The 27,027-nt window shown below is 37.3% G+C and overlaps 1 protein-coding gene across 1 annotated transcript in view; it reads right to left on the bottom strand.

Annotated features, from left to right (window-relative positions):
• CSMD3 (CUB and Sushi multiple domains 3) overlaps window positions 1-27,027 on the bottom strand; it is a 1,213,223-nt gene that overhangs the window by 146,714 nt on the left and 1,039,482 nt on the right. The window contains exons 46-50 of the mRNA XM_063451130.1: window positions 24,295-24,440; window positions 15,965-16,045; window positions 6,626-6,739; window positions 3,476-3,664; window positions 3,204-3,350 (exon numbers count right to left, since the gene is read on the bottom strand). Coding sequence (XP_063307200.1) covers window positions 3,204-3,350; window positions 3,476-3,664; window positions 6,626-6,739; window positions 15,965-16,045; window positions 24,295-24,440 — 677 coding nt within the window. The remainder of the gene's footprint in view (window positions 1-3,203; window positions 3,351-3,475; window positions 3,665-6,625; window positions 6,740-15,964; window positions 16,046-24,294; window positions 24,441-27,027) is intronic.

Genomic DNA, 27,027 nt, shown 5'->3' with positions numbered 1-27,027 from the left:
AACCTTGTGTATATTTATATCTCTAAATGCGAGAGAAATACATGCCTAAATTAAAAAATAAGTATTATTATATTATGCATTACTGAATATACTACTTTTTAGTATATAATAAGTATTGCTGTGTACCATATTATGTTTAATGATTATCTGATTTATTGGCATATTATCTAGAGAAGTAACATTTATATTTGGAATATTTATTTACAATCCATGAAATAAATGATAATCCATTATAGTTTGGCATGTTGTATGATGAAAGAATCATATTTTGCTTCTACAGATGCATGCCAAGATGCACATTTAAAATCTAAACTTGCAATTATGCAATGACTTTTATCCTGTTCAGTGATTGTGTTCACAAATTGTGTTTACCAAATAAACAGAGTACATTCAAATGATAGCACATATGAAGTTTGTTGTTTTAGATTCTGTACAGTATTCTAAAACCATCAAATCATACTAATATAACTGTCAAGCACAAATATGTAGTTGCTTTTAATTATGGCAAAGTCACAAACAGCTGTAACTAATATCTAGATGCCTTTATATGTAAATGTATTATATAAAAAAAAAATAGTTATAAAATGTTTATATGTTATACAATTAAGTGTTTCTTCCCTTAACCCCTTCCTGACCTCGGATGTATCAGGTATGTCTGACAAAAACGGTCCTTAAGGACCGCGGACGTACCTGATACGTCCGCGGCTATTTAAAACACTTGAAGCGCTCATGATCGCTTAAAGCCTCTCTAACGGTATTGCAGCGATGCCTCAATGTCGAAGCATTATGCAATACCCCCCCTCACTGTCGGGCTGCCAGGTGTTCGCCCCCTTTGAGCAATCACTTCTGGGTTGCTCCACATGGCGCCGGCAGTAAGGCAGAGCATTGGAAGCCATCAGGCTAAACATCTCCAAGTCAGCTATTTTTCTCTAAAGATCTCTTTCATTCCACTTTTAATTCCTGATAATTCTCACTTTAAACAATCCTGTCTGTTTTAAAACAAATATATCAAAGCCATTTTAAAAATATCTACAGAATCCAATAAGATGACCTCTCAAGACAGAGAGAAACTCAGTTCCCAAATCTTTTAAAATTAATTTAGCAAATTTGTACAAAGGCAGTAATATAACAGTCAATTGCATATTTACATGTTTTCTTTTTTCTTTAAATACCCTAATTTCAATGTATTTAACTGTTTGCTGCATTTATTTTCACACATCAATTATTAAGAGTAGCTAATTGTTTTATTTCATTTTTTTTTTACAAAACTTTTACTAGACACACTAGCAGCAGCAGCAGCAGATGTACCAGGACTAGCTAGCTATATGTGTAACATAGCTTTTGCCATTCCATTTCATATTCTGATATTCTGCCACAAACTTTAGTTCAAAATGTATTTTTCTTTGCCTCTTCTGTCTAAATCAAATCATTTTTTGTTGATTATCCAAAAAAATCATCTGTTACAGACATTAATCTGCCACCTCTAGTAGTGGCTTTTAGTTAGTGCTTCTGGTAGTGAAGAAGTGATTTATATTCTTGTTTTTCTCTAGTAATTGTATAAATCTAATTGTTTAGAAATCTATATGTAATATGTTGTTATTCAATTGAGGTATAGTTTGCTCAATACCACACCAGAGGTCTAACAGTTACATTTACATCAATGCATGAAGGGTTTTATAAATGAATAAATCCCTTGCTCATGTTGTTCAAAATTTGATTTGATGCATGGTGTCACTGCCAATTTCCTTTTGCGTTATCTTTGCTTTCAATTTTGCAATGCCTTTGCTAATGTTACGCTTTTACATCACAGTGGGATTCACCCAAATAGTTTTAATGAAATTAACCATTTTAATGCAAGACAGATGAACCAAATCAACATATAAGCAAAATTTGGTTTGTCTGAATCAATTATGAAATTCAGATAAATCATTTTTTAGAGTGCAGATCTACCAAATATATTGATGTTATATGTAGAACAATGTTCTAGTAATAAGTTAGTTCAGTTAAACCTCAAAAAATAAGCAGATTTATTTACATATCATACAGTTGTGCTCAAATGTTTGCATAATCTGGCAGAAATTGTGAAATTTGGGTATTGATTTTTAAAATATGACTGATCATGCAAAAAATGTATTTTATTGAAGGATAGTTATCATATCCTATCACATAGTTGTTTGTCTCCTTTTTAAATCATAATGATAAGACCAAAATAAAAGTTCATAGTCACAGCCATAAGTGCTATGTTGGGAGAGGGGTCAACAAGGCCTATAATGAAAAGAATATCACCCTTACCGTGAAGCATGGTGGTGGCTTACTGATGTTTTGAGGGTGGAGGTGGGGGGGGGGTGAGCTCTAAAGGCACCAGGAATCTTAATAAGACATGGGACACTCTTGGACTTTCCAGCATGACAATGACCCTAAGCACAAGGCCAAGTTGACACTCCAGTGGTTACAGCAGAAAATGGTTAAGGTTCTGGAGTGACCGTCAGAGTCTCCTAAACTTAATATCATCGAGCCCCTCTGGGAGATCTCAAACGTGCAATTCATGCAAGATAGCCAAATACTTTGGATGACCTGGAGGCATTTTGTCTAGATGAATGGGCAGTTATACCAAGAATTAGGGGCCTCATAGACAACTATTACAAAAGACTGCACGCTGTCATTGATGCTAAAGGCAACTAAGACAATTAAGGGTATGCAGACTTTTCAACAGGGGTAATTTAATTTTTTTCTTTGTTGCCATGTTTTGTTTTGTAATTGTGCCATTCTCTTCTAACCTACAGTTGAATATGAATCCCATAAAAAATTAAAGGAAATGTGTTTTGCCTGCTCACTTGTGTTTTCTTTAAAAATGGTAGATATATTACCACTTCTCCAAGGGTATGCAAACTTTAGAGCACACCTGTATATACTGTAGCTGGTTTTACAAGAAAATGAAAAATTTTGGGTCATACTGAACATGTTTAAATGAGTGCAAGAACAAAAAGAAAGGTAAAACAATGAAACGGTCTCCCGATACTTGATAAATAGATATTTAAAAACAGGTGTTACTCATACACGGATAACTTTCTTTCATAACTGATATTATGACATCACATATGATAATTTCCCACCAACAATAAAGGATAGAATGACATAAATAGGAAATACATATCTACTGCGTTGAAACAATGTAATTTTTTAGTAGTAATAAAATGGCATACCTATATATCTTATACGGAAGCCTTTTTTATTAGTTCCATGATCTGCTGACCATCGTATAAAAACTTCATGTCCACTGCTGGTTGTGTTAAATATGGAAGAGTAATCACCACTCAATGAAATAAGTAATGGGTAATGATTATTTGGTCCTGTTACAAAATAAAAAGTGTATTACTACCCTCTCTTAAGCATTACATAGTACATGTAACATGCACTGGAAAAAAATAATTGAAACAATAAAAACATAACTGCGACTTCAACTAAATTCACCTACCATCAAAAACCTCAAGTACATCATATTCTTTTTCGGTATGAAAAAATTCAAAGTACAGTGTGATATTGTAACCCTTTTCCACACTGATGCTCCAAGCACACATCTGAAGATTTGGATAGCTGTCAGGATACCCAGGACTCAATATGATGCCTGTTGAGTCCAGACGCATTTCATTGGCTGGACATAACACTGTAAAGAAGAGAATAAACTTGATAAAAGGTTCCCTGTCTTGGATTTAAACTTTACATGTAATGTAATGGACATATTGAAAATAAATGCTTTATATTGTAATTTTTTGAAGCACAAAATGTTTTGTTCACAGGTTTATAACAATACCTATAGCTTCCTTCTGAAGTTATGTGGTTATATAGTCCACGTTTAGATTTCTAACTTTGTCAACTAATTCTCCCTATGTAAAGATGTACAAAAATGATCAAGGTGAAGCAAGTCTTATTCAATAGAACAACACGGCAGCACTTCATTCCCTTTTGGCCATGATGTGTCCACTTTCCAAGATAAAGACCAGTTACATTGCACATTTTGTTGCATTAAAGCCCCTAATTACATTATATGAGAGTAATCCCAAAGTGTAAACATATTCCACCAAAGGTATTGTGATAATATGGTACACAACTGGAAAACCTGAAAGTTTACCAATTGAAAAATGTACTAATTTAAGAAGGGGCTACTGATTTGACTATCACCCGATTGTATTACGTCATAATATTCACAGTGACTGCAGTAATGTATTACTTCCATTTGTATTTGACTCTACACTTTTTGCATATAATGTATGTTACAGTATAATCTAGTTTTATCATTTCTATCTCCAGCCCATATACCTACTGTCTAAACAATACAACTTCACAATCACACTTTAGAAACCGTAACCATAACCTTTTGAAAACGGTTTGTAATAAATTGTTTAGAATGTTTTTCCTCTTTTTATAGGGGGATACACATTGTATACTTTAGTTTTAGGAGCAGGTGTTCATATGTAGTTCTGGTGTAGGACACTCTACTGCTTAATGTATGAATGTGTCTGGGGTGTAATTGGGCTGTTTGCTTAGAATTTCTTGATTTTGAAGTACAATGCTCAACAGGACATCAAATAAGTGGTGCAGTACAGTCTGAAGTGAAAATTTTTGCTTGACATTTAGCAAGATTTTCTGTGCAATACTACAGAATAAGAAAGCCTCTCTTTTTGATTGCCCTATTCATATTTAAGGATAACAATTTGCCTGCACCAATCTAGTTTAAATTAATGAATCTATATAAATTAGTTGCATATAATTTAAGACAGCTGTTATTAATAAAATAATGTGTCGACGATGTATTTTTTCTTTGTCTTTTTTAATATTTTCTGTAATCGAATGATGTATAACCTTCAAAGGTTTAAATTAATATACGAGTTCATCCCAATCTCCTACACTAGTGTTTTCTTTAATCCTTTTCTGTGAAGAGTTTAGAAATGGAACAGTAATTAAAGACGTGGTTTTAGCAGTTTGCAAATGACTATAATACAGTCAAAATGACCTGAAAGGGGGCTCTTAACTGTTTGGGACACAAAACAAATGTGCTTAGAAGGAACCTTTTAATTCCACCCAAGTGATAATTGGATTGATATGTAAAATACAATTTTATTTGTTTTGTATCATAGAACTTACAGAGACTAAAAAAAACACAAGAAACAACTCGATATCTCGTCTAAGTCATACTGTCAAATTTCTAAACGTTTTCAAACAGAAAATAGTAAACACGGCTGTTCAACAGCAGGGTGCCCTCAGATTAATTCCTTGTATACATAGTGCATTAGTCCTTATTAAAAAATAATATGCACATGAGAGTATGTTAATAGAGAGTATGTTATATATGTTCCAATTAATTCATTAACATGACATGCATTAATCTTTATGCTGTTGCTAACCTATAAAAATGATAACTGTGTTTGCATTAACTATGAGTTTTATTTATTTGGACAAACTGACTTTTGCTTGTGATGTCAGACCTATCTATTTAGTGTATATATATATATATATATATATATATATATATATATATATATATATACACTTTTAATATGACACATATGAGTTGTGTAATACAATTAATACAATGATAAATATGAGTTGATATTTCCTATTATATTTTTTGAAATAAAAATTATGTTTATAAAATATTTGATAAAACATTCAGGAAGCCAGCATATTCATATTTATTATGTTTGAATAAAATAAAGATGGTTGTTTTGCATTTTCACATTTTTACTGGACATGTCAAAATAATTATTATAATTTGAAGGTGGTAGTTGGTAAAAACATAATACAGCCATATGCTGAGCTAAAAGACATCTGCCTCATTATCCTCTATGTATTTCTTTCCAAAATGATGTCTTGGCATGTTTGATAACGCTTTCCAAATGTATTTTTTATAGGTAATAGTAATATTTTAGATTGCCTCGTCTTTAAATTAGTGTTCATATTAGTAATCGTTAGATTTATAATATTCTAAGTTATTCGATTCCAAAACAATTCTTATGCAACCCAAATATTTCAGATTTCTGTTTTGCTTTGGTTTTAAATTACGTGGAAAAAGATTATTAGGTCTAAATAGATATTCTGCAGAGGATTGTAGGGTGTGGGTCAGTATGTATGGGTTATTATAAATGAGTTTTATGTGAATTGGATTTTTATCAAAGATACTCTACACTATTTGAGTTTTATATTTATTTTACCGGCGAAATGTCTTAGGTATAGGTAGGACGATAACCTCTTTTTTTTCTAGTGTACACACTGTGTGTGCTATCACATATTAAAGTCTTATATCTACCAAAACTGAATTGAGTCTAAATGAAGTTAGATGTTTGCTAAATTTAGGCTGATATTAATCTCTTGTAATGATTCTCCAATTCACCGACATTCCCCACTTTACTAGACTTTGCAAATTCACCTTGCAGTTCACTGAGTGACTGACATACCTCTAAAAGTGTTCAGTTGAGTTGTTGGTCAACTGCTAACTGTTTATCAAAATATAGATCAACATAGTCAAGGTGAAAAAACCCTACCAAATGTAACTGATTTGGAGAATAGTTTAAAATCTAGCTATTTGGATCTGAATTTCAAATCATCTGTTAAAGTGAAAGTAAAGAACCTTGACATGAGGGTGATGATCCATCCATTTGAAGACGTTCACCCAATCTGCAGGTCAAAATCTCATTGCCGACCAATGTGAATCCTGGTAGACACTGGTACCTTATTATGTCACCTATAAAGAACAAAATGTATTATTTATGTAAAGAAATTGCAATGTGAAAGTCTGGTGCATATAAGAAAACAATGGAAACTAAAGAATAGAGAGATAATTTATTTATTACATTTGTATTAAATATTTTTAATGTAGCCGTCAAATCTAACTTAATTTTTCATGGATTCACAAATAGAAATAGCATTTTAAATTATGTCACTGATTTCAACATTGCTTCTGTCCTTTCTATGACAATGTGTCAATTAAAAATAAATATTTGTTGGAAGATAGTCCATTAATGGATTGGCTTTTATTCTGTGACAAAATTCAGAAATAATATACTGTATGCTGACATCCATATGCCATAAAATGAAATGAATAGAACTAAGCTGAGTTTGATTGGCAAATGAACCAAATAACCTCATAAGTTTCGTTTTGATGACTCAGCCAGAACATCATAACTTTGATTCTGTTTTCTTTCTTCATGCAGTTATTGCAAACAAAAGGCCCAATTTCATGTGGACTGCAAAAACCCTCAGTCTGGTGTGACACCATATCATCAAGACATCTTGTTTGCATCCCAGACAGCACCTTACCAGGCTATAGACAAGATGACCAAAAATGTTTGATAACTTTACCAGTTGATAGGGCGATAATAACCCATCATAATTTAATTAATTTCCCCATTATTTTATATGTCTTTATTCTTTAAACGACTGCAAAGCTTAAAACATAAGATTAGGTTAGAAGTAATTTAGCTAAACTAAGAAAAATTTGGTAGACTAAGAAAATACATATAGAAAAGGCATGTCAAATGTTATAGAGAGATGGCTGGGGAGTTTTAAAGGGCCCCATAATCTCTTTTTATTATGTCCTCATTAGAGATGTCACGAACATAAAATTTTTCCGCAAATATTCGCGAACGGGCGAACCGGGCGAACCGCCATAGACTTTAATAGGCAGGCAAATTTTAAAACCCACAGGGACTCTTTCTGGCCACAATAGTGATGGAAAAGTTGTTTCAAGGGGACTAACACCTGGACTGTGGCATGCCGGAGGGGGATCCATGGCAAAACTCCCATGGAAAATTACATAGTTGATGCAGAGTCTGGTTTTAATCCATAAAGGGCATAAATCACCTAACATTCCTAAATTGTTTGGAATAACCTGCTTTAAAACATCAGGTATGATGTTGTATCGATCAGGTAGTGTAAGGGTTACGCCCGCTTCACAGTGACAGACCAAACTCCCCGTTTAACGCACTGCAAACAACCGCAAACAGTCCATTTGCACAACCGCAAACTCCCCATTTGCACAAGGTTGGATACCAAGCTAGCCATGTCCCGTTCCTTGTCCTCACTGATGTAATTGAAGGTCTCTTCCTCCACCCAGCCACATACAACACCAAGGGTCCCCGAAAGGTGACAACAAGACCCTGGGACGCCTGCTGTGTTTGGTCTTCCACCTCCTCAAAGTCACCTTCCTCCTCTGACTCCTCTTCTTCAGACTCCTCTCTCTGCATTGCCTCTCTCTGCATTATTATAAGGTGTGTTAAGTAGTACTATTTCTATCAGTTTAATCCCTGTTACGTCCCCTATCAGGGGACGTGTATATGGCATCGATTTTAGGAACCGGGAGATGGAAAAAGATGCTTGGTCGGTCCTCCTACTTCAAATTTGGGGCACTGTGCGTGCAATCTAATGTGCCACCAGATAGAAGTGGTGAGTTAAGTAGTACTATTCTTATCAGTTTAATCCCTGTTACGTCCCCTATCAGGGGACGTGTATATGGCATCGATTTTAGGAACCGGGAGATGGAAAAAGATGCTTGGTCGGTCCTCCTACTTCAAATTTGGGGCACTGCGCATACAATCTAATGTGCCACCAGATAGGAGTGGTGTGTTAAGTAGTACAATTCTTATCAGTTTAATCCCTGTTACGTCCCCCTCATCAGGCCTTTTTTAGTCAAATGTATCGCCCACTGTCAGTCCCTTCGGGATCCATCCCTCATTCATCTTAATAAAGGTGAGGTAATCTGGACTTTTTTGACCTAGGTGACTTCTCTTCTCAGTGACAATACCTCCTGATGCACTGAAGGTCCTTTCTGACAGGACACTTGAAGCGGGGCAGGCCAGAAGTTCTATCGCAAATTGGGATAGCTCAGGCCACAGGTCAAGCCTGCACACCCATTAGTCAAGGGGTTCATCGCTCCTCAGAGTGTCGATATCTGCAGTTAAGGCGAGGTATTCTGATACCTGTCGGTTGAGTCGTTGTGGCGATGCGTAGGACTTAAAAAGCTCTGCATGTCCTCCATCAACAACACGTCTGTAAAGTGTCCTGTCCTTGCCGGCGTGGTCGTGGGAGGAGGAGGATTACTTTCACCTCTTCCCCTGTTAGATTCCCGTTGTGCTGTGACATCACCCTTATTTATTTTGGAACTGCTGCATCCTTTCCGACTTGCGGTAATTCGGTAACATTTCATGCACTTTCTGCTTATACCGGGGTTCTAGTAGCGTGGACACCCAGTACAGGTCGTTCTCCTTCAGCCTTTTTATACGAGGGTCCCTCAACAGGCACGAAGCATGAAAGACCCCATTTGCACAAGGTTGGATGCCGAGCTACTCATGTCCCGTTCCTCGTCCTCAGTGATCTCACTGAAGGTATGTTCTTCCCCCCAGCCACATACAACACCACGGGTACCAGATAGGTGACAACGAGCACCCTGGGATGCCTGCTGTGGTTTGTCTTCCTCCTCCTCCTCAAAGCCACATTCCTCCTCTGACTCCTCTTCCTCACAATCCTCTTCCAGCGTTGCCGCAGGTCCAGCAAGCAATGCTGATAAGGCTGTTTCTGGTGGTGATGGGGACCACAACTCTTCCTCTTCCTCTTCACGCTCATCTACGGCCTGATCCAGCACTCTTCGCAGGGCACGCTCCAGGAAGAAAACAAATGGTATGATGTCACTGAAGGTGCCTTAGGTGCGACTGACTAGGTTTGTCACCTCCTCAAAAGGACGCATGAGCCTACAGGCATTGCGCATGAGCATCCAGTAACGTGGCAAAAAAATTCCTAGCTCCGCAGAGGCTGTCCTAGCACCCCGGTCATACAAATAGTCGTTAACGGCTTTTTCTTGTTGGAGCAGGCGGTCGAACATTAGGAGTGTTGAATTCCAACGCGTCGGGCTGTTGCAAATCAAGCGCCTCACTGGCATGTTGTTTCGCCGCTGGATATCTGAAAAGTGTGCCATGGCCGTGTAGGAACGCCTGAAATGGCCACACACCTTCCTGGCCTGCTTCAGGACGTCCTGTAAGCCTGGGTACTTATGCACAAAGCGTTGTACGATCAGATTACACACATGTGCCATGCACAGCACGTGTGTCAACTTGCCCAAATTCAATGCCGCCAACAAATTTCTTCCGTTGTCACAAACCACTTTGCAGATATCCAGTTGCTGCGGAGTCAGCCACTTTTCCACCTGTGCGTTCAGGGCGGACAGGAGTGCTTGTCCGGTGTGACTCTCTGCTTTCAAGCAAGTCAAACCCAAGACGGCGTGACACTACCGTATCCGGGACGTGGAATAATACCTGGGGAGCTGGGGGGGTGCCGTTGATGTGGAGCAAGATGCAGCAGCAGAAGAGGACTCAGCCGAGGAGGTTATGGAAGAGGATGGAGTAGGAGGAGTAGAGGAGGTGGCAGCAGGCCTGCCTGCAAGTCGTGGTGGTGTCACCAACTCCTCTGCAGAGCCACGCATTCCATGCTTGGCAGCCATCAGCCGGTTTACGCAGTGTCGGTGATATACCTGCCCTGACCATGCTTTGCAGACCAGGTATCAGTGGTCAGATAGACCCTTGCCCCAACACTGTGTGCCAGACATACCATTACTTCCTTTTGCACAATCGAGTACAGGTTGGGGATTGCCTTTTGTGCAAAGAAATTTCGGCTGGGTACCTTCCACTGCGGTGTCCCAATAGTTACAAATTTTTGGAATGCCTCAGACTCCACCAGCTTGTATGGTAAAAGCTGGCGGGCTAAGAGTTCAGACAAGCCAGCTGTCAGATGCCGGGCAAGGGGGTGACTTTGTGACATTGGCTTCTTATGCTCAAACATGTCCTTGACAGACACCTGACTGTGGGCAGATGAGCAGGAACTGCTCAAGGCGAGAGACGGAGTGGCGGATGGTTGAGAGGGAACAAGGAGGACAGCAGTGGTTGATGTGGCTGAAGATGCTGGACCAGGAGGAGGATAGCGGCTTTGAGTTTGTGTGCTGCTTGTACTCATGTGTGGATCCCATAGGTGTTTGTGATGTGCGATCATGTGCCTTCGCAAAGCAGTTGTACCTAGGTGGGTGATCGACTTCCCACGACTCAGTTTCTTTTGGCACAGTTTGCAAATGGCATTGCTGTTGTCAGAGGCAGACACACCAAAAAAATGCCACACTGCTGAGCTCTGCAATGACAGCATTCTGGTGGTGGCAACTGCATGCGTTGATTTCGTGCTGTCTGGCTGACCCCGGGTGCCGATGCATGCTGTCTGACTGTGCCACTAGCTCCTTGCGACGACCTTCCCCTGCTTCCAAATCGTCTCCTCCTCCTCTCTGTCTCCCTATCTGAACTTTCCCCCTGTTCTTCTTCTCTTCTAGCGGGCACCCACGTGACATCTACGGACGCATCGTCATCATCAACCGCTTCACTTGTATCTGACAACTCAGCAAAGGAAGCAGCAGCGGGTACAACATCATCATCATCACACCGTACATCCATGTGTGTAATGCTGCCTGACTGAGACATATCCCTGTTATCTACATCCTCTGGCAATAATGGTTGCGCATCATTCATTTCTTCCAACTGATGTGTAAATAACTCCTCTGACAGATCAAGTGAAACGGCTGTGGTGCTAGAGTTGGGGGTGGCGGCAGGCGGGCGAGTGGTAACTTGATAGGTGCCCGAAGCTAAACTGGAGGAGGATGGTGCGTCAAGGATCCGAGCGGAAGCTGTAGAAGATTGGGTGTCCTGTGTTAGCCAGTCAACTATGTCCTCAGAACTTTTCGAGTTCAGGGTACGTGGCCTCTGAACACTGGGCATTATTCTAGGGCCAAAGGGAATCACAGCACCACGACCACGACGGCCCCTGTGGGGTGGCCTGCCTCTGCCTGTCATTTTTTTTTCGATTAGTGGTACTATGCGTGCAAGCTACTGTGACAACAGATATGAGTGGCACTGTGCACTGGCAGAAGTTGGCAGAGTAGACGCTGTATGCCTGACACACACGCTTGCAGACAACTAACTGCTATTCAATCTATTACAGTCAATGTTCACTACTGCTACACCAGTTATAAATTGCACGGGTGTGACACTGTGCCCTGGCAGGCCTTGAAATGCACACGAGTGAAGGAAACTGACTGCTATTATTTCACAGTCAAATTTCTAGTTTTTTTTTTAAATGCAAGCTATTGTGACACCAGATATGAGTGGTGGCACTGGGCAAGTGGGCACAGTATACACTGTGAGCCTGACACACACGCTGGCAGGCAGGCAACTGCAATTAGATTACACAGGAAAAAAAAAAGCAGACTGATGTTCTAGCCCTAAAAACGGCTTTTTGGGGTGCTGTCCTTACAGCAGAGTTTAGATGAGTCCTTCAGGACTGTAGTGGACACTGAATACACTAGCCTAGCTATCGATTTCCCTATTAAATCATCTGCAGCTACACTGTCCCTCCTCTCACTAAGAATGTAGCTTCTGGGGGGCGGGGCCTAGCTGTCATGGAGGAAAGACGCACTTCGTGTGAGCTCCCTCAATATCTCACTTTAAGCAGCTATCAACAAGCGAATTTCACCCCAGAAGGGGATGACCCAGCAATGTTGCTCCTACCTGACCGACCCGACATGCTTAATAGCGGTCAGCAACTCGACAGAGTCTTACTTACCTCCGCATGGCATGTGTGGCCTGGTGCTCACCGGGCGGGAGAGGTGGCCGATCTCCCGGTCCTGGGATGCCCAGGAGCAGCTACTTCCCGGCAGGAGCTCCTTTATCTCCCCCCCCCTCGGACCCGTGGGGGTTCTCGGTCCACCCCTGAGAGGCTCTCTGGAGCTAATGGACGCACAGAGCACAGCCGCCCAGGCTGACATACTAATCTGCGACTCTCCCAATATGGCGGCAGCCGCGTGTCCTCCTGGTACCAGCAAAGCATGGCAGGATATTGAGTCTAAGCTGGACTAAGCTTTAATCAATTTTGGAAGCAAATAACAAGCAGGAAGCCCCAACAAGGTCCACCACAGCCCCAACAAGCTCAACCACAGCTAAGCAAAGCAGTCCCCATTAAAATCCACCAACGCAAAAGGCGCAAACAGAAATGCAGAGCCTGCCCCATGTCAAGCACTCGCCTCCACCTTAAGCCACCTCAATCCCGCACCGGACATGAAGCACCACCGGGACAGATCCGACCACCGACAAAACAAGCTTCCACCACCTCAAGCCGCGAACTCGCCACTCAGCCAGAGACTTGCCTTTGTTGTTCCAGGTATCAGGGACTCCCAGGGTCTGCACCTGGCGCCCAGAAGGGATCGGATGAGCACAAGCAGTAAACAGCAGCCTGCCAAGCATGTCCCACTATAGCCGATCCTCCACACCATGCCTTTGATCACATGAACTGCTCTCTGCACATTAACTAATCGTAAAGTAGCAAGTGTTTAAACGTGTCATTATTTCACGTCCTAAAGAGTTTATTGTCGTAGTTCCTTACATGCCTTTACCTTAACCGTTCATGTATTATGTTATTCACTAGTCTCATCTCATGGGGCGACTCACACTTGATTTATAACTAGTGGTGGAGCTGCTGATATAAATACACAGTTGATAACGTGCAAGCTACACCCTAAACATGACAGCCATCTTTCACAACAATGTACTGCTATATACTCATACCCTTAGTGCAACTTGCCATGATATATGCACGTTCAGCGTAGCATGCTCAAATATAACACACTTCTGTCAAAATAAAAAAAAAGAATTCAGCTTCCGAATGAATCTAAAATGGATGCTGTCCAGGAGGCGGGAGGGTCTGGGAGGGAGGGTCTGCTGCTGATTGGCTGGAATGTGTCTGCTGACTGTGAAGTACAGGGTCAAAGTTAACTCAATGATGATGAATAGGGGGCGGACCGAACATTGCATATGTTCACCATCCGTGGCGAACGCGAACAAGGTATGTTCTCCTGGAACTATTCGCCAGCGAACTATACGGGACATCTCTAGTCCTCATCTCTATTCATACCATTACTGGCCACTAATAACATGTGGAATACAGCATATGTGATGAACATTTCTACCTTTAACCAATACTTATATATCCAATTCATAGTTATATTTTACAGTCTCCCATTTTTTCCTTCATTCTTGGTACGATCGACCCCATTGGCCAACATTGATGATACTTAAAAGCATTTGTAGGTTTCTAAGATGTGTGATTGGCAGACATACAGTTGCAAGAAAAAGTATGTGAACCCTTTGGAATGATATAGATTTCTGCACAAATTGGTCATAAAATGTGATCTGATCATCATCTAAGTCACAACAATAGACAATCACAGTCTGCTTAAACTAATAACACACAAAGAATGAAATGTTGCCATGTTTTTATTTTACACACCATGTAAACATGCACAGTGCAGGTGGAAAAAGTATGTGAACCCCTAGACTAATGACATCTCCAAGAGCTAATTGGAGTGAGATGTCAGCCAACTGGAGTCCAATCAATGAGATGAGATTGGAGGTGTTGGTTACAGCTGCCCTGCCCTATAAAAAACATACACCAGTTCTGGGCTTGCTTTTCACAAGAAGCATTGCCTGATGTGAATGATGCCTCACACAAAAGAGCTCTCAGAAGACCTACGATTAAGAATTGTTGACTTGCATAAAGCTGGAAAGGGTTATAAAAGTCATCAGTCCACAGTAAGACAAATTGTCTATAAATAGAGAAAGTTCAGCACTGCTGCTACTCTCCCTAGGAGTGGCCGTCCTGTAAAGATTACTGCAAGAGCACAGCACAGACTGCTCAATGAGGTGAAGAAGAATCCTAAAGTGTCAGCTAAAGACTTACAAAAGTCACTGGCAAATGCTAACATCCCTGCTAGCGAATCTACAATATGTAAAACACTAAACAAGAATGGATTTCATGGGAGGATACCACAGAGGAAGCAACTTCTGTCCAAACAAAACATTGCTGCACGTTTACAGTTTGCACAAGAGCACCTGGATGTTCCACAGCAGTACTGGCAAAATATTCTGTGGACAGATGAAACCAAAGTTGAGTTGTTTGAAAGAAACACAACACTATGTGTGGCGAAAAAGAGGCACAGCACACCAACATCAAAACCTCATCCCAACTGTGAAGTATGGTGGTGGGGGCATCATGGTTTGGGGCTGCTTTGCTGCGTCAGGGCCTGGACGGATTGCTATCATCGAAGGAAAAATGAATTCCCAAGTTTATCAAGACATTTTGCAGGAGAACTTAAGGCCATTTGTCTACCAGCTGAAGCTCAACAGAAGATGGGTGTTGCAACAGGACAATAACTCAAAGCATAGAAGTAAATCAACAACAGAATGGCTTAGCCCCTTAAGGACACATGACGTGTGTGACATGTCATGATTCCCTTTTATTCCAGAAGTTTGGTCCTTAAGGGGTTAAACAGAAGAATATACGCCTTCTGAAGTGGCCCAGTCAGAGTCCTGACCTCAAACCAATTGAGATACTGTGGCATGACCTCAAGAAAGCGATTCACACCAGACATCCCAAGAATATTGCTGAACTGAAACAGTTCTGTAAAGAGGAATGGTCAAGAATTACTCCTGACCCTTGTGCACGTCTAATCTGCAACTACAGGAAACGTTTGGTTGAAATTATTGCTGCCAAAGGAGGTTCAACCAGTTATTAAATCCAAGGGTTCACATACTTTTTCCACATGCACTGTGAATGTTTACATGGTGTGTTCAATAAAAACATGGCAACATTTCATTCTTTGTATGATTGTCTATTGTTGTGACTTAGATGATGATCAGATCACATTTTATGACCAATTTTTGCAGAAATCCATATCATTACAAAGGGTTCACATACTTTTTCTTGCAACTGTATACTAAAAAACAGTTGTATTATATTTATGCTTTAGCACATACAGCATGGATGGGCTATAGTTCCAATGTTTTCTCATGCCTGACATCAAATGACTGTAAATTATATATTTATAAATTACCTATTTCAAATTCATCATCTTCAGTCAATATTTCAGAGTTTGATACTGCTGATGGTGATTGACAAATTCTCAACTGATAAGCTGTGAAAGAAATATTTAGCATATTAATATAATACCAACACATATGTCCTCTGTAACTCTGCATAAAAAGAAACAAATGTTATGTAACAACAATGTTGTCTCTTCCTATAACATTAATGACTTCTCTTAGAACTGCACATTCATATATATAAACATAAATTAATGCATTCGGGAGAGGGTACAGAGACACAGCACCTTCTGTGTGTCCTCAAAATGGTATGGTGTTGAGTCAATATGGAAAATATGAGGACAGAAAACAGAATATAGTGTAGTACATTCTATAGGTGGTGAATTGAAATAAGAGAAATGCCACTTACAATTTTCTGGAGCTACAGAGGATTGAGCAAAAACCTCCTTTTTCTTCTCCTTATGTGAGTATAACTCCTTTTATTTTGTTTTTACACTAACAAAACAGAGAGCACTATTTCCTGTTTTTATTCTCATCTTATGTAGTTGGTGAGAATAAAAACTGCAATTTGGAAGGAAACACTTGTGAACACTTAACACCTCAACTGGCCCTTTACCCTGACCTACCATCTACGAAGAACCAAGTTGAGTGGCATATCAACAGGCAGGGATCATAGTGCCCAGGCACATATCCGGAGCTGAACATAATCTCCAAAAAATTGTAAGTGGCATTTATTTTATTTCACCTCACCACCTATAGATTATATTACACTATATTCTGTTTTCTGCCCTGATATTTACATATTGACTGACCACCATCTGAATTTAAGGACATCTAGAAGGCGCTGCTTCCCTGTATCCTTTCCTGACCTATACCCAGTTATAGCCAGAGAGAAGAGACTCTGGTTTGGGGAGTACAAACTGCCATATCCAGATCTAACAAGCACAAGGAACCTCATCAACCTCATAGAAATTGGTGCATTGCCAAGATAGCAATCAATTCTCAAGAAAAATAATGTTGCTTAAAATTTCATTTAGTTGGCTCTATAATCAATTTTTATATACATTCAAACAACAATACATAAACTGCTCTTCCTATTACCTAGATATATAGCTAAGCAGTGTTTCTCTTGGACAGAATGTAAGCTTTAATTTTGAATAGGAGAATTATGGGAACAGCTTACCATATCATACCAAATTTTGATTGGATGCTGCCATCACAGAACTTACCAAAGTATGAATAGACAAATATCATACTACTCTATTGGTAATTTTATTTTAAAATGATATGATATTTTAAAGTTATATGTTTAAACCTTTTTGTTGAGGGTAAATACGATTTTAGTGACAGTGCAGATTTAACCATAAAGCTCTTTAAGAACACACTGTGTGCTGGCACTCAATTACGCAAGGTGCAGGTATTCGAGGCTTAACCCCACAATAACCTCCTAATCATAATCATAAACAAATATGAATACCGCACTCAAAAAGATATTTGGGCAATAAAACTTATTGCTAATCACGCTTTTGATTCAAAATATTTATTGTGTTAGTTTTAGATAAATTCATGAAGGTAATAGTATATCCTCATAGTGACACTCATTTCAAACTATTTACATATATATACACACACAGGACCCTCCCTCGTCTGTAATAAAGTTCATAATATATACACATCAATGTACAATAGGTAATGATCCAAAAAATAGAAAAAACACTGAGAAAAAATAATAAGAAAAAAATAAAAAATAAAAAATAAAAAAATAAAAAAAGAGAAAAAATGAAAAAATAGAAAAAATCTGAAAAGTAGAAAAAAGTAATAATAATGAAACGAAAAAATTTGAAAAATCAAAAAAGAGAAAAAATAGTAATAATAATGCAGTCCTAACAAGGTAGTAGTCCAGAATATAGTGCACTATATGTTTCACTTTATAATGGATGGATCTCACCAATGTATCAGTAGCTGTATGATGTCCATAGTAGGAGGATGCTGAAGATTGCAGATGGTGATGTCCTGAAAGGGGATGAAAAGAGATGTTGGAAGTTTCCTGCTCAATGTACAGCGATCACTCCGTCATCACTGACATCACCATCTGACATCACCATCTGCAATCTTCAGCATCCTCCTACTATGGACATCATACAGCTACTGATACATTGGTGAGATCCATCCATTATAAAGTGAAACATATAGTGCACTATATTGTGGACTACTACCTTGTTAGGACTGCATTATTACTATTTTTTCTCTTTTTTGATTTTTCATAATTTTTTCGTTTCATTATTATTACTTTTTTCTACTTTTCAGATTTTTTCTATTTTTTCATTTTTTATCTTTTTTTATTTTTTTATTTTTTATTTTTTATTTTTTCTTATCATTTTTTCTCAGTGTTTTTTCTATTTTTTGGATCATTACCTATTGTACATTGATGTGTATATATTATGAACTTTATTACAGACGAGGGAGGGTCCTGTGTGTGTATATATATGTAAATAGTTTGAAATGAGTGTCACTATGAGGATATATTATTACCTTCATGAATTTATCTAAAACTAACACAATAAATATTTTGCATAAAGCTCTTTAGTTGGTTAATATATCATTGTCAACACATTATGATTATTATATGTAAAACACCAATATTCCCTGTAATGCGATATAATAGGTGACCATTCATAAAAGTTATTGCAAGTTAGATCAGGATACCCAGAAAAAGAGGTAAAGGCCCTACTCAAACAAACCTAAAAACTAAAGGAAATGGGGATGGTACACAAAATATAAAGATATACAAAGTAAAAACATGATTGCTAGGCATCGCTACACAGTTGAGAAATCTATCATATTACAAGTTTGGCGTAACTTTGTAGTAGCAACAAAACTAAAGTCACTGGTGTCTAATAGATCAAGTAATATGATAAACTATTATGAATGCCAACAGAAGCAATATAAATTGAGGCCAAGAACACACCCATGTGGATCAGCAGAGAAAGGTCATTGGGGGGAGGAAACACAAGAAAGGAAACACTGAAAGAGTGTTGAGAGAAGTAAGAGGAGAACTATGATAATGCAGAATCATGTAAACTAAGGTTTAGCGTACTAATTTGATACCAACACATATACCCTCTGGAGCTCTGCATATAAGAAGAAACTAATGTTACATAACAACCATTTTGTCTTCTTCTATAACAATAATTTATTTTGGCACTGCACAATCATATATAAAAATGGATAAAGATCTGCATTGCCAAGTGGTTTGTGATCGGTATTGCCAAAAACAGCAGCGAGAGGTTGAGTACAATTAGGATACTACTCCAAGATAGATTGACAATCTTGATTTTTTTTAAATGCTTTAATGAATATGCTAAAACCACATATTACACTTCAAAATATCACAACAGCAAAAAAATATAAAATATATATAATAAACATTTCAGCTGATTTTAATTCAATTATAGCACTAATAATATGCACAGTATTATTTAATGCTAAAATTACCAAATTGATTACTTGCCCTGTAGACTTTGACGTGTTTTGGCTTCTGAATTCTTTGAATATCTCATTTGAAATTTGGACACATTTCATGTTCATTTTACAAAGCATTTTCTCCTTTTGAAAAGAGTCCAATTTGTATAATTTCTTGGATTCTATGACCCTTTTAAATAGAACATATGTTTTTTGCAGAAACAAATTTCTGTCCAGAAAATGGGAATTTGGTGAAAATTGTCCACTTATATACTGACAAGATTGATTTTTCAATGAACAATTCAGTATAAGGTTGAAACACATACATTTCTTCAGGTGTGCTCATATTACAATATCTGCAGGTAATTCACCCAGTTGCTGCTAACATTAGAAAAGTTTTATTAGTTTTATTTTACACAGTTTATTAGATTTATGATTACAAAAAGACCCTTTTTGTATTACTTAGTGGTAGAAAGTAGGTGAAAAAACAATTATTTTCATTGACTACCTGGAGTCAGTGGCATCTCCAGGATTCATACTTAGGGGCCAGGGACAAAAGTAGGGGAAGTTATTAAAAGTGTATATATGTGTGTGTGTATAGGTTTGGGCCTGATGAAAGCTCCCTAGAGGTGCAGAAATGTTGATTTTGAATATTCTTCCACAATAAATGGAGAAGTAAACTTTTGGAAATCCTTGAGTGCCGGTATTTTTCTTTGCTTATAATCGAGCCACCAGAGCACCAGGTATTATTTTCTTTTTATTTGTTGGAGTGCAAGGGTGCCTGTATTTTTATATATATATATATATATATATATATATATATATATATATATATATATATATATATAATAAACAATACACATATATATGTATGTATGGATGTAGAAAGATTTGCACAGAAATGTGAGCACTCACAGTCTTCAGGAAGATTAAAACTGGTACGTTTATTGAAGATTCATTCAAAGGAGATCAACGTTTCAGTCCATACAACATACAACAGCTTTGAAACACAACTCAGGAAGAGGAGCAAAGCCAGTGAACCACTCATGGAAAGCTATTTCGTTGTTAATGCAACCCATCAACATGAGGTTGGTTACTGGTTTGCTATGGATGCTTAGCGTTACTTGTATAAAAGAGTTGTGGGGGGGGGGGGGGAGTGTCGATGAAAACTCCTTCCACCTCAAGTCAGTGGATAGTATCAAAAATGTAAATATATATTTATCCATATATGGCATTCCACAATATTAAATTTAGTTTAAAGGTTGCTGTTTTTTTTACAAATATACTGTTACTCAATACACACAATGTATTACACAAAGAATCCAACTGTCGTAGAGTATTGTAGTAAAAATAGGTTTAATATTAAATGAAAACATTGACTTATTGCTACAGTTGAAGAGGGACACATGATTAACTTGTTTGATATCAATATGGTTATATTATGTAATGTATATTATTTTATGCATTTTACTTTTTGAAAGGAATCCATTTTATACATGATTGATTTTTCGAATTGTCTGTTAGATCACGGGGCCTGCCTCGGAGCAGTGAGCTTTGGATGAGGGCTGTTTAGAATAGCACTAGATTGGCTTTTATATTCATTAGTTCCATTCAGTGTTAGTACATCTCCCATAATAAAGACAACTTATTTTTTTCATTACTGCAGTTATGGGTTATGACCACTCATTTTTCTAATAAACAGCACCTACTAGTAGTGGTCTGCATAGAAGATTTGCACCTTAATTGCTGGCTACATTTGTGTCATCAAATTCATTAGGGATAACCACCTAAATCAATACCTTGTTGATATTGAGGACTGAAAGATTTAAGCTTTTATCAAGAACTGATTATCTTTATATTGTGGTTAAACCAATTTACAATCTAATTGTTAGCTTTTTCCAATCAGTGAGGACTTTTATGTTCTCTTTAAGGGGTTTGGAATAAGCTCTATTTTCTAGTCACAGGGGCTTCTCTAATGTGTAGTCACTTCTAAGATCCCCCTTGTATTACAAAATTCAGTAGTAGTATCCATTTGACTCATTCAGGAGTTTTTGTGTCTCAATTTATCGTTTTAAATATGTATCAAAAGAAATATAATGCCAAAAAGGTATATGGGTCTGTAAATTCAAATTTAGAAACTCTCTAATGCTTTTGTGGATCCTTCAATATTAATTTACACTTGATCACTTTTTGTTTTTTCTCACTGGATTTTGTTTTCACATAAATTATGTGTAATTGTTAGCATCTGTTTTTAATTAATACAGACTTCAAATTAATTTTAATAGTATCGCTATTGTAATCTTAAATGAATGACTAACTCTAGTGGTAATTTTTGGATATCTAACTCCTGTTGGAGTTGGATTTCTATTAGTTTGTCTATTTAAATATTTAAGGGTTGGACCCTTTATTACCTATGTTAGTCCAATTTTGGCAACAGGGTGGGTGTTTTAGCTTTTACTTTTCTGCAATACACACAATGTTGTTACACAAAAATCCTTCTGTCTTAGAGTATTGTAGTAAAGACAGGTGTAAGTTGAAAAGATGGAAATATTGCTACAGTTTATGATGAATAGGGACATAAAACTGTGATGACACATATGGTCTCAATATGGTTATATTATGTACTACATATTATATTCCATCAAAACGTCTTTCTGGTATAGTTTCACTAGTTTCCTAGAACTGACGCTGGCCATTATCTACCATTAAAATAGCCCACTGTAATTAGAATGATAAATAATTTTATATATCTAACCATTTTTGTAAGAGAATATAGCAGTTACTGACAAGCTCTTTAAATTTATCTATAGCATTTGGATAGAGTTTAATGCAGCTTTGGGCTTCTGACCTTTCGTTTACCAGACAAAGCTAAATTCTTCCATTGTATCCACTTTAGACCTTAGTCCAAGGAAAATAGGAAATAATTATATGATGCATGCAGAAACTAGATATGAAAGAAAACGTTTTTAGCTATTTAAGTAGAAAAACCATATCAACTGCAAAATCATTATAATGCCTCTCTCATTTATCGTTTTCAAGTTGTTATGCTTTTATTGATGTAATTAGGGATACGCTAAAAAGTTTATAGTTTAAAGTAATCTAGTATCTATCTATCTATCTATCTATCTATCTCTCTCCCTTTATCTATATATCTATATCTATCTATCTATGTATCTATATCTATCTATGTATCTATATCTATCTATGTATCTATCTCTATCTATGTATCTATATCTATCTATGTATCTATATCTATATCTATCTATGTATCTATGTATCTATGTATCTATGTATCTATGTATCTATCTATATCTATCTATATCTATCTATGTATCTATCTATATCTATCTATGTATCTATATCTACCTATGTATCTATATCTATCTATGTATCTATATCTATCTATGTATCTATATCTCTATGTATCTATGTATCTATGTATCTATCTATGTATCTATGTATCTATCTATCTATATACATCTCTATCTATCTATATATCTCTATCTATATCTATCTGTCTATCTATCTATATATCTCTGTCATCCATGATGCCATGTCTCCACCATACACTACAGCCGCTATCCCCCATATATTGCAACCCCTATTGCTTCCATGTACAACAGCCTCTACATCCACTCCACCCACTGCAGTCATAACCTCCCCCACATATACTACAGGTCCTAACCCCCCACACAAAGATGCACTACGACCCCCCTCCACACACTAAACCACCAACAGGCCTCTTCACAAAAAAAGCTTATAACACTATTTGATGCTGCCGAAGATGAAGTTACACCTCCAGCAGCAGCAGGGTTAATTTCATTGCAAAACAATGTACATATAGCTACAGGCACTATGGCCACTTCAAATGACAGAAGTGGTCATGGAGCTTGGAGTAACCCTTAAACAGAGCAATAGTGACTCATACTATAGTTGAATTCTACTAAGTCTAGCACAGATACATTGCTTTCCTAAGGATGATTAAACACAAGCAGAAAAGCATGTTACTTGGAGTTGGTGGTTAATTTGACTTTAAACTGCCCTCACAAATCTTTTGTGTATTCTGTAACCTTAAAACATTAGATACTGACTGTGTACATAAGATTTTCCAGTGTGTTTAAACCCTTTTTTGTAGTCTACTATCACTTAAAATAATTACCTTTTCATGTAATTAAAGTATGAATCACATCACTGTACACTTATAACTAAAATAGGGCTAAATGCACTTTTGATATCGTTTGATAAATTATTTCTCTTCATTTTGTAGTTTAAAAAGAGGCAAATGTGAGATTTAAACTCGAAGCACACATTTTATTACATTATACTAATATTGTGTAAATTAATTATAATCCATCATATGTAGAGTCTCCAGAACACAAGGTTATATCATACTATTTGTTTAGTTATTCTAAACAATTTGTGGTTTGGGGAATGAGATCGTGAAAGCCATTAAGTGCTTACAGTTGCTGCAAATCCACAGACAATATTTTCCAGACATTGCTAAAAAATGACTATCCTTCCAAGGTCAGCTTGGGTTATAGCCATGGTGCTGCTTAAATAAACCCAAATTGTGCTTCTGTGCAGATGGGAGTAACTCTTAAAATAAACAAAATCAAGGTTAAACAAAAGACACAAATAGTGTATACATAGCATATTGTTAGTTTATCATTCCCTTTCTTTCTCTTCATTTCTGCATCTCTGTGAAATCTTCATTGTTCCTTTTCTGTTGAGTGTTTAACAATCATTACAATTAATATATTGCTTTTTCATACTTGGTTTAAAACAGCCTAAAACAGTGTCAAAACTCTTTCATGAATTTTCAAACAATTTCACCTACAATTTGTGCAATGTATTTATAAAAAGATAAAATTATAATCACCGTGATAACTAAGGACAAAGAAACCACTTGTAGTGAAGTCACTGTGGAATTTTATCAAAACCTGGTTTGATGTGCTATAAACTGATTCCAATGCTGTGTTTCCACTGAACTGTCCAATTTGAGGAGAATTTTGGTCAGGTCCATCCCTAAAAATAAATAAAAAAAATAGATTATAACTCATGATTTTGTCTCTGAAATTGTAGTATGTATATTAACCCCTTAAGGACACGTGTCCATATTCATCACCATGTCTTCTGTCCACCACCTTTACCAATAAAAATTCAAGTTACATTTAATTGACTTACATTGTTTCCAGCACCAGGATTACTCCTCTGCAGACACCCACTCAGCCTCCAAAGACATCAGCATGCCTGCTGATATCTTCTGCGAACTCATCCAATCCAATGCTTCTAACAGAGAAACATTTGAGGATGAGTTTACATAAATGGACAAACGCTGCAATCCTCCATTCAAATGCTACTATGAGAAGCATTTGATGCAGTACTTTGTTTGACTTTGTTAAAATAAGTTGAGATGAAATGTTCCGGTTGACTCTGGTGGTCCTTCAAAATAAAGCAAATGATTTGTGCAACACCAGGCTTTCAAACAACCATAAACTACTGTAGTGCATTTTTGAATAATTCTTGTAAAAATTAAATATTTGTTAAAGTTCTTAATGATATTATATTTAACCTAAATTTCCACCAAGACATTCAACATCTCATAACACATTCCCTTGTGCGTTTGTTTTTTTATCCAAGTCCAACAATAAATTAAATGTTGTTCATATATTTTTCATTATCATTTATTTCAAAAGTTCCAGCAAATTCCATGGTGCTGGATATATTAACCCCTTAACCCCTTAAGGACACATGACATGTGTGACATGTCATGATTCCCTTTTATTCCAGAAGTTTGGTCCTTAAGGGGTTAAGGACACATGACGGACCTGGTCCGTCATGCTGGGGAAGCACTTAACGACTAAAATGGTTGCGGCGATCGTAGGGTTAATGGTCCTCCGGTCTGCCTCGGTATTGGAGGCAGACCGGGAGCACCCGATCACGCTGTCCCTGCAGCTGTGATTGCTCTGACAGGCTGTCAGAGCAAGCACACGTGCTGCAGGGACTTCTGATCTGCCTCCCTGCTCTTCCGCGTTCAGTGTGAAGTGCAGGGAGACGGATCAGTAATGATCCTCTTCACCCTGTAAAAAAAAAAATTAAAGTTAAATTACCCCAGCCTTAATAAAATTAACCCCTTCCCTTCCAATTGATCACCGACTACAATGATCAATTGGCAGGGACTATATTTTACTACGATCTGATTTTTTTTAATCGCTGAGGGTTAAGTTTTATTTTTTTAAACCCTCAGGGGTTAAATTTATTTTATTAATTAATTTTAATATTTAAAAGTTATATTTTTAGCTAGCTGGGGAAGTTAGGGTGGAAGTTAGTGGGGAATTGGGGAATTTGGTGTTAGGCTAGCTAGGGGTTAATGTTAAAAAAGTTTTTAAACACTAATAAAACTAATAAAAATTAACCCCTTACCTGCCAGTTGATTACTGCCTACTGTGATCAAAATACAGATCACAGTTTTGTACTGAGATCTGCTTATTTTTTTTTAACCCCTGGGGTTAACTTTTTTTTTATCACTCATTGATCAATTAATTTAATTATTTAATTTAAATATTTTAAAATGATATTTTTGCTAGCTGCGTTGGGTGGGAGTTATGGGAAATTGGGGTATTTACTGTTAGTGCTGCTTACTGCTAGTTAGGGGTTGACAGTAAAAAAGTTTAAAAAATATACTGTGTAAACTCACTTTGTGTGTCAAAAAGGCAGAAAAAATGCTTATTACCACTACACTTGGTACAAGCTAGCAGAAAAATTATCCCACGCTAAGGTTCAAAATATGCCTTTTAAAATCCCCTGGGATGTCTTCTTTAAGAAATTGTATGCCTTTATAGTGTTGCTTGAATATGTAGCTTGCTCAAGTGCTCCAAAGTGGGGCACGGACGCATCAAAACCCTCCATGAAAATTCACACTTAAAAAGCAGAACTTGTCACATCTCTTTTACAACACTGTAACTTCACAAAATAGTGTCTAGGTCATATATTGGGTATATTGTTTTACTCAGAAGATGTAACGGAGCACAATTTGGGGGATTTTATGATAGTGAGTGGTACATATCAAGTGTAAGAAATACTCAGCAAAAATGCTTGTATGTAAACATGCAAAAAAATTTCCCCTCACCACAAATATTGACATAAATTGATGAAAAAATGGTGACAAGTTAAGGCACAATATACACCATGTAAGATACCCCTGGATGTCTGATTTATCAAATGGAAGCCCTTTGTGGGGTTATTTGAATAGTCACACTGAAATAAATAACCCAAAATGAGACATAGGCTCGTCAAACCCATCTATGAAAATTCAAACTATAGAAACTGAAATAGCCTTGTCTCTTATATGGCATTGTAGCTTCACAGAATCGTGCTAAAGGCATACAATTGGGGTATCGTTATCCTCAGCAGATGTAGCTGAACACAATATGGTGTTTTGTACAGGAATAGCACACACCAGCTTTACGAAATACACATTACAAAAACCTTGTTATATGTGTAAATGCCAAAATAGAGAAAAAACACAATTTTACTCCAATATTTAGCAGAGATTGTTGACGAAATGGCTTCATAAAAAGTGTCAAAATAACCTTAGGTAAATAGCCTGTGA

This window comes from Pelobates fuscus, chromosome 4 (assembly GCF_036172605.1).
Source record: "Pelobates fuscus isolate aPelFus1 chromosome 4, aPelFus1.pri, whole genome shotgun sequence".
NCBI classification, from domain to species: domain Eukaryota; kingdom Metazoa; phylum Chordata; class Amphibia; order Anura; family Pelobatidae; genus Pelobates; species Pelobates fuscus.
Note: the sequence above shows the minus strand (reverse complement) of the source record. Positions and strands in the feature narration are given on the sequence as shown.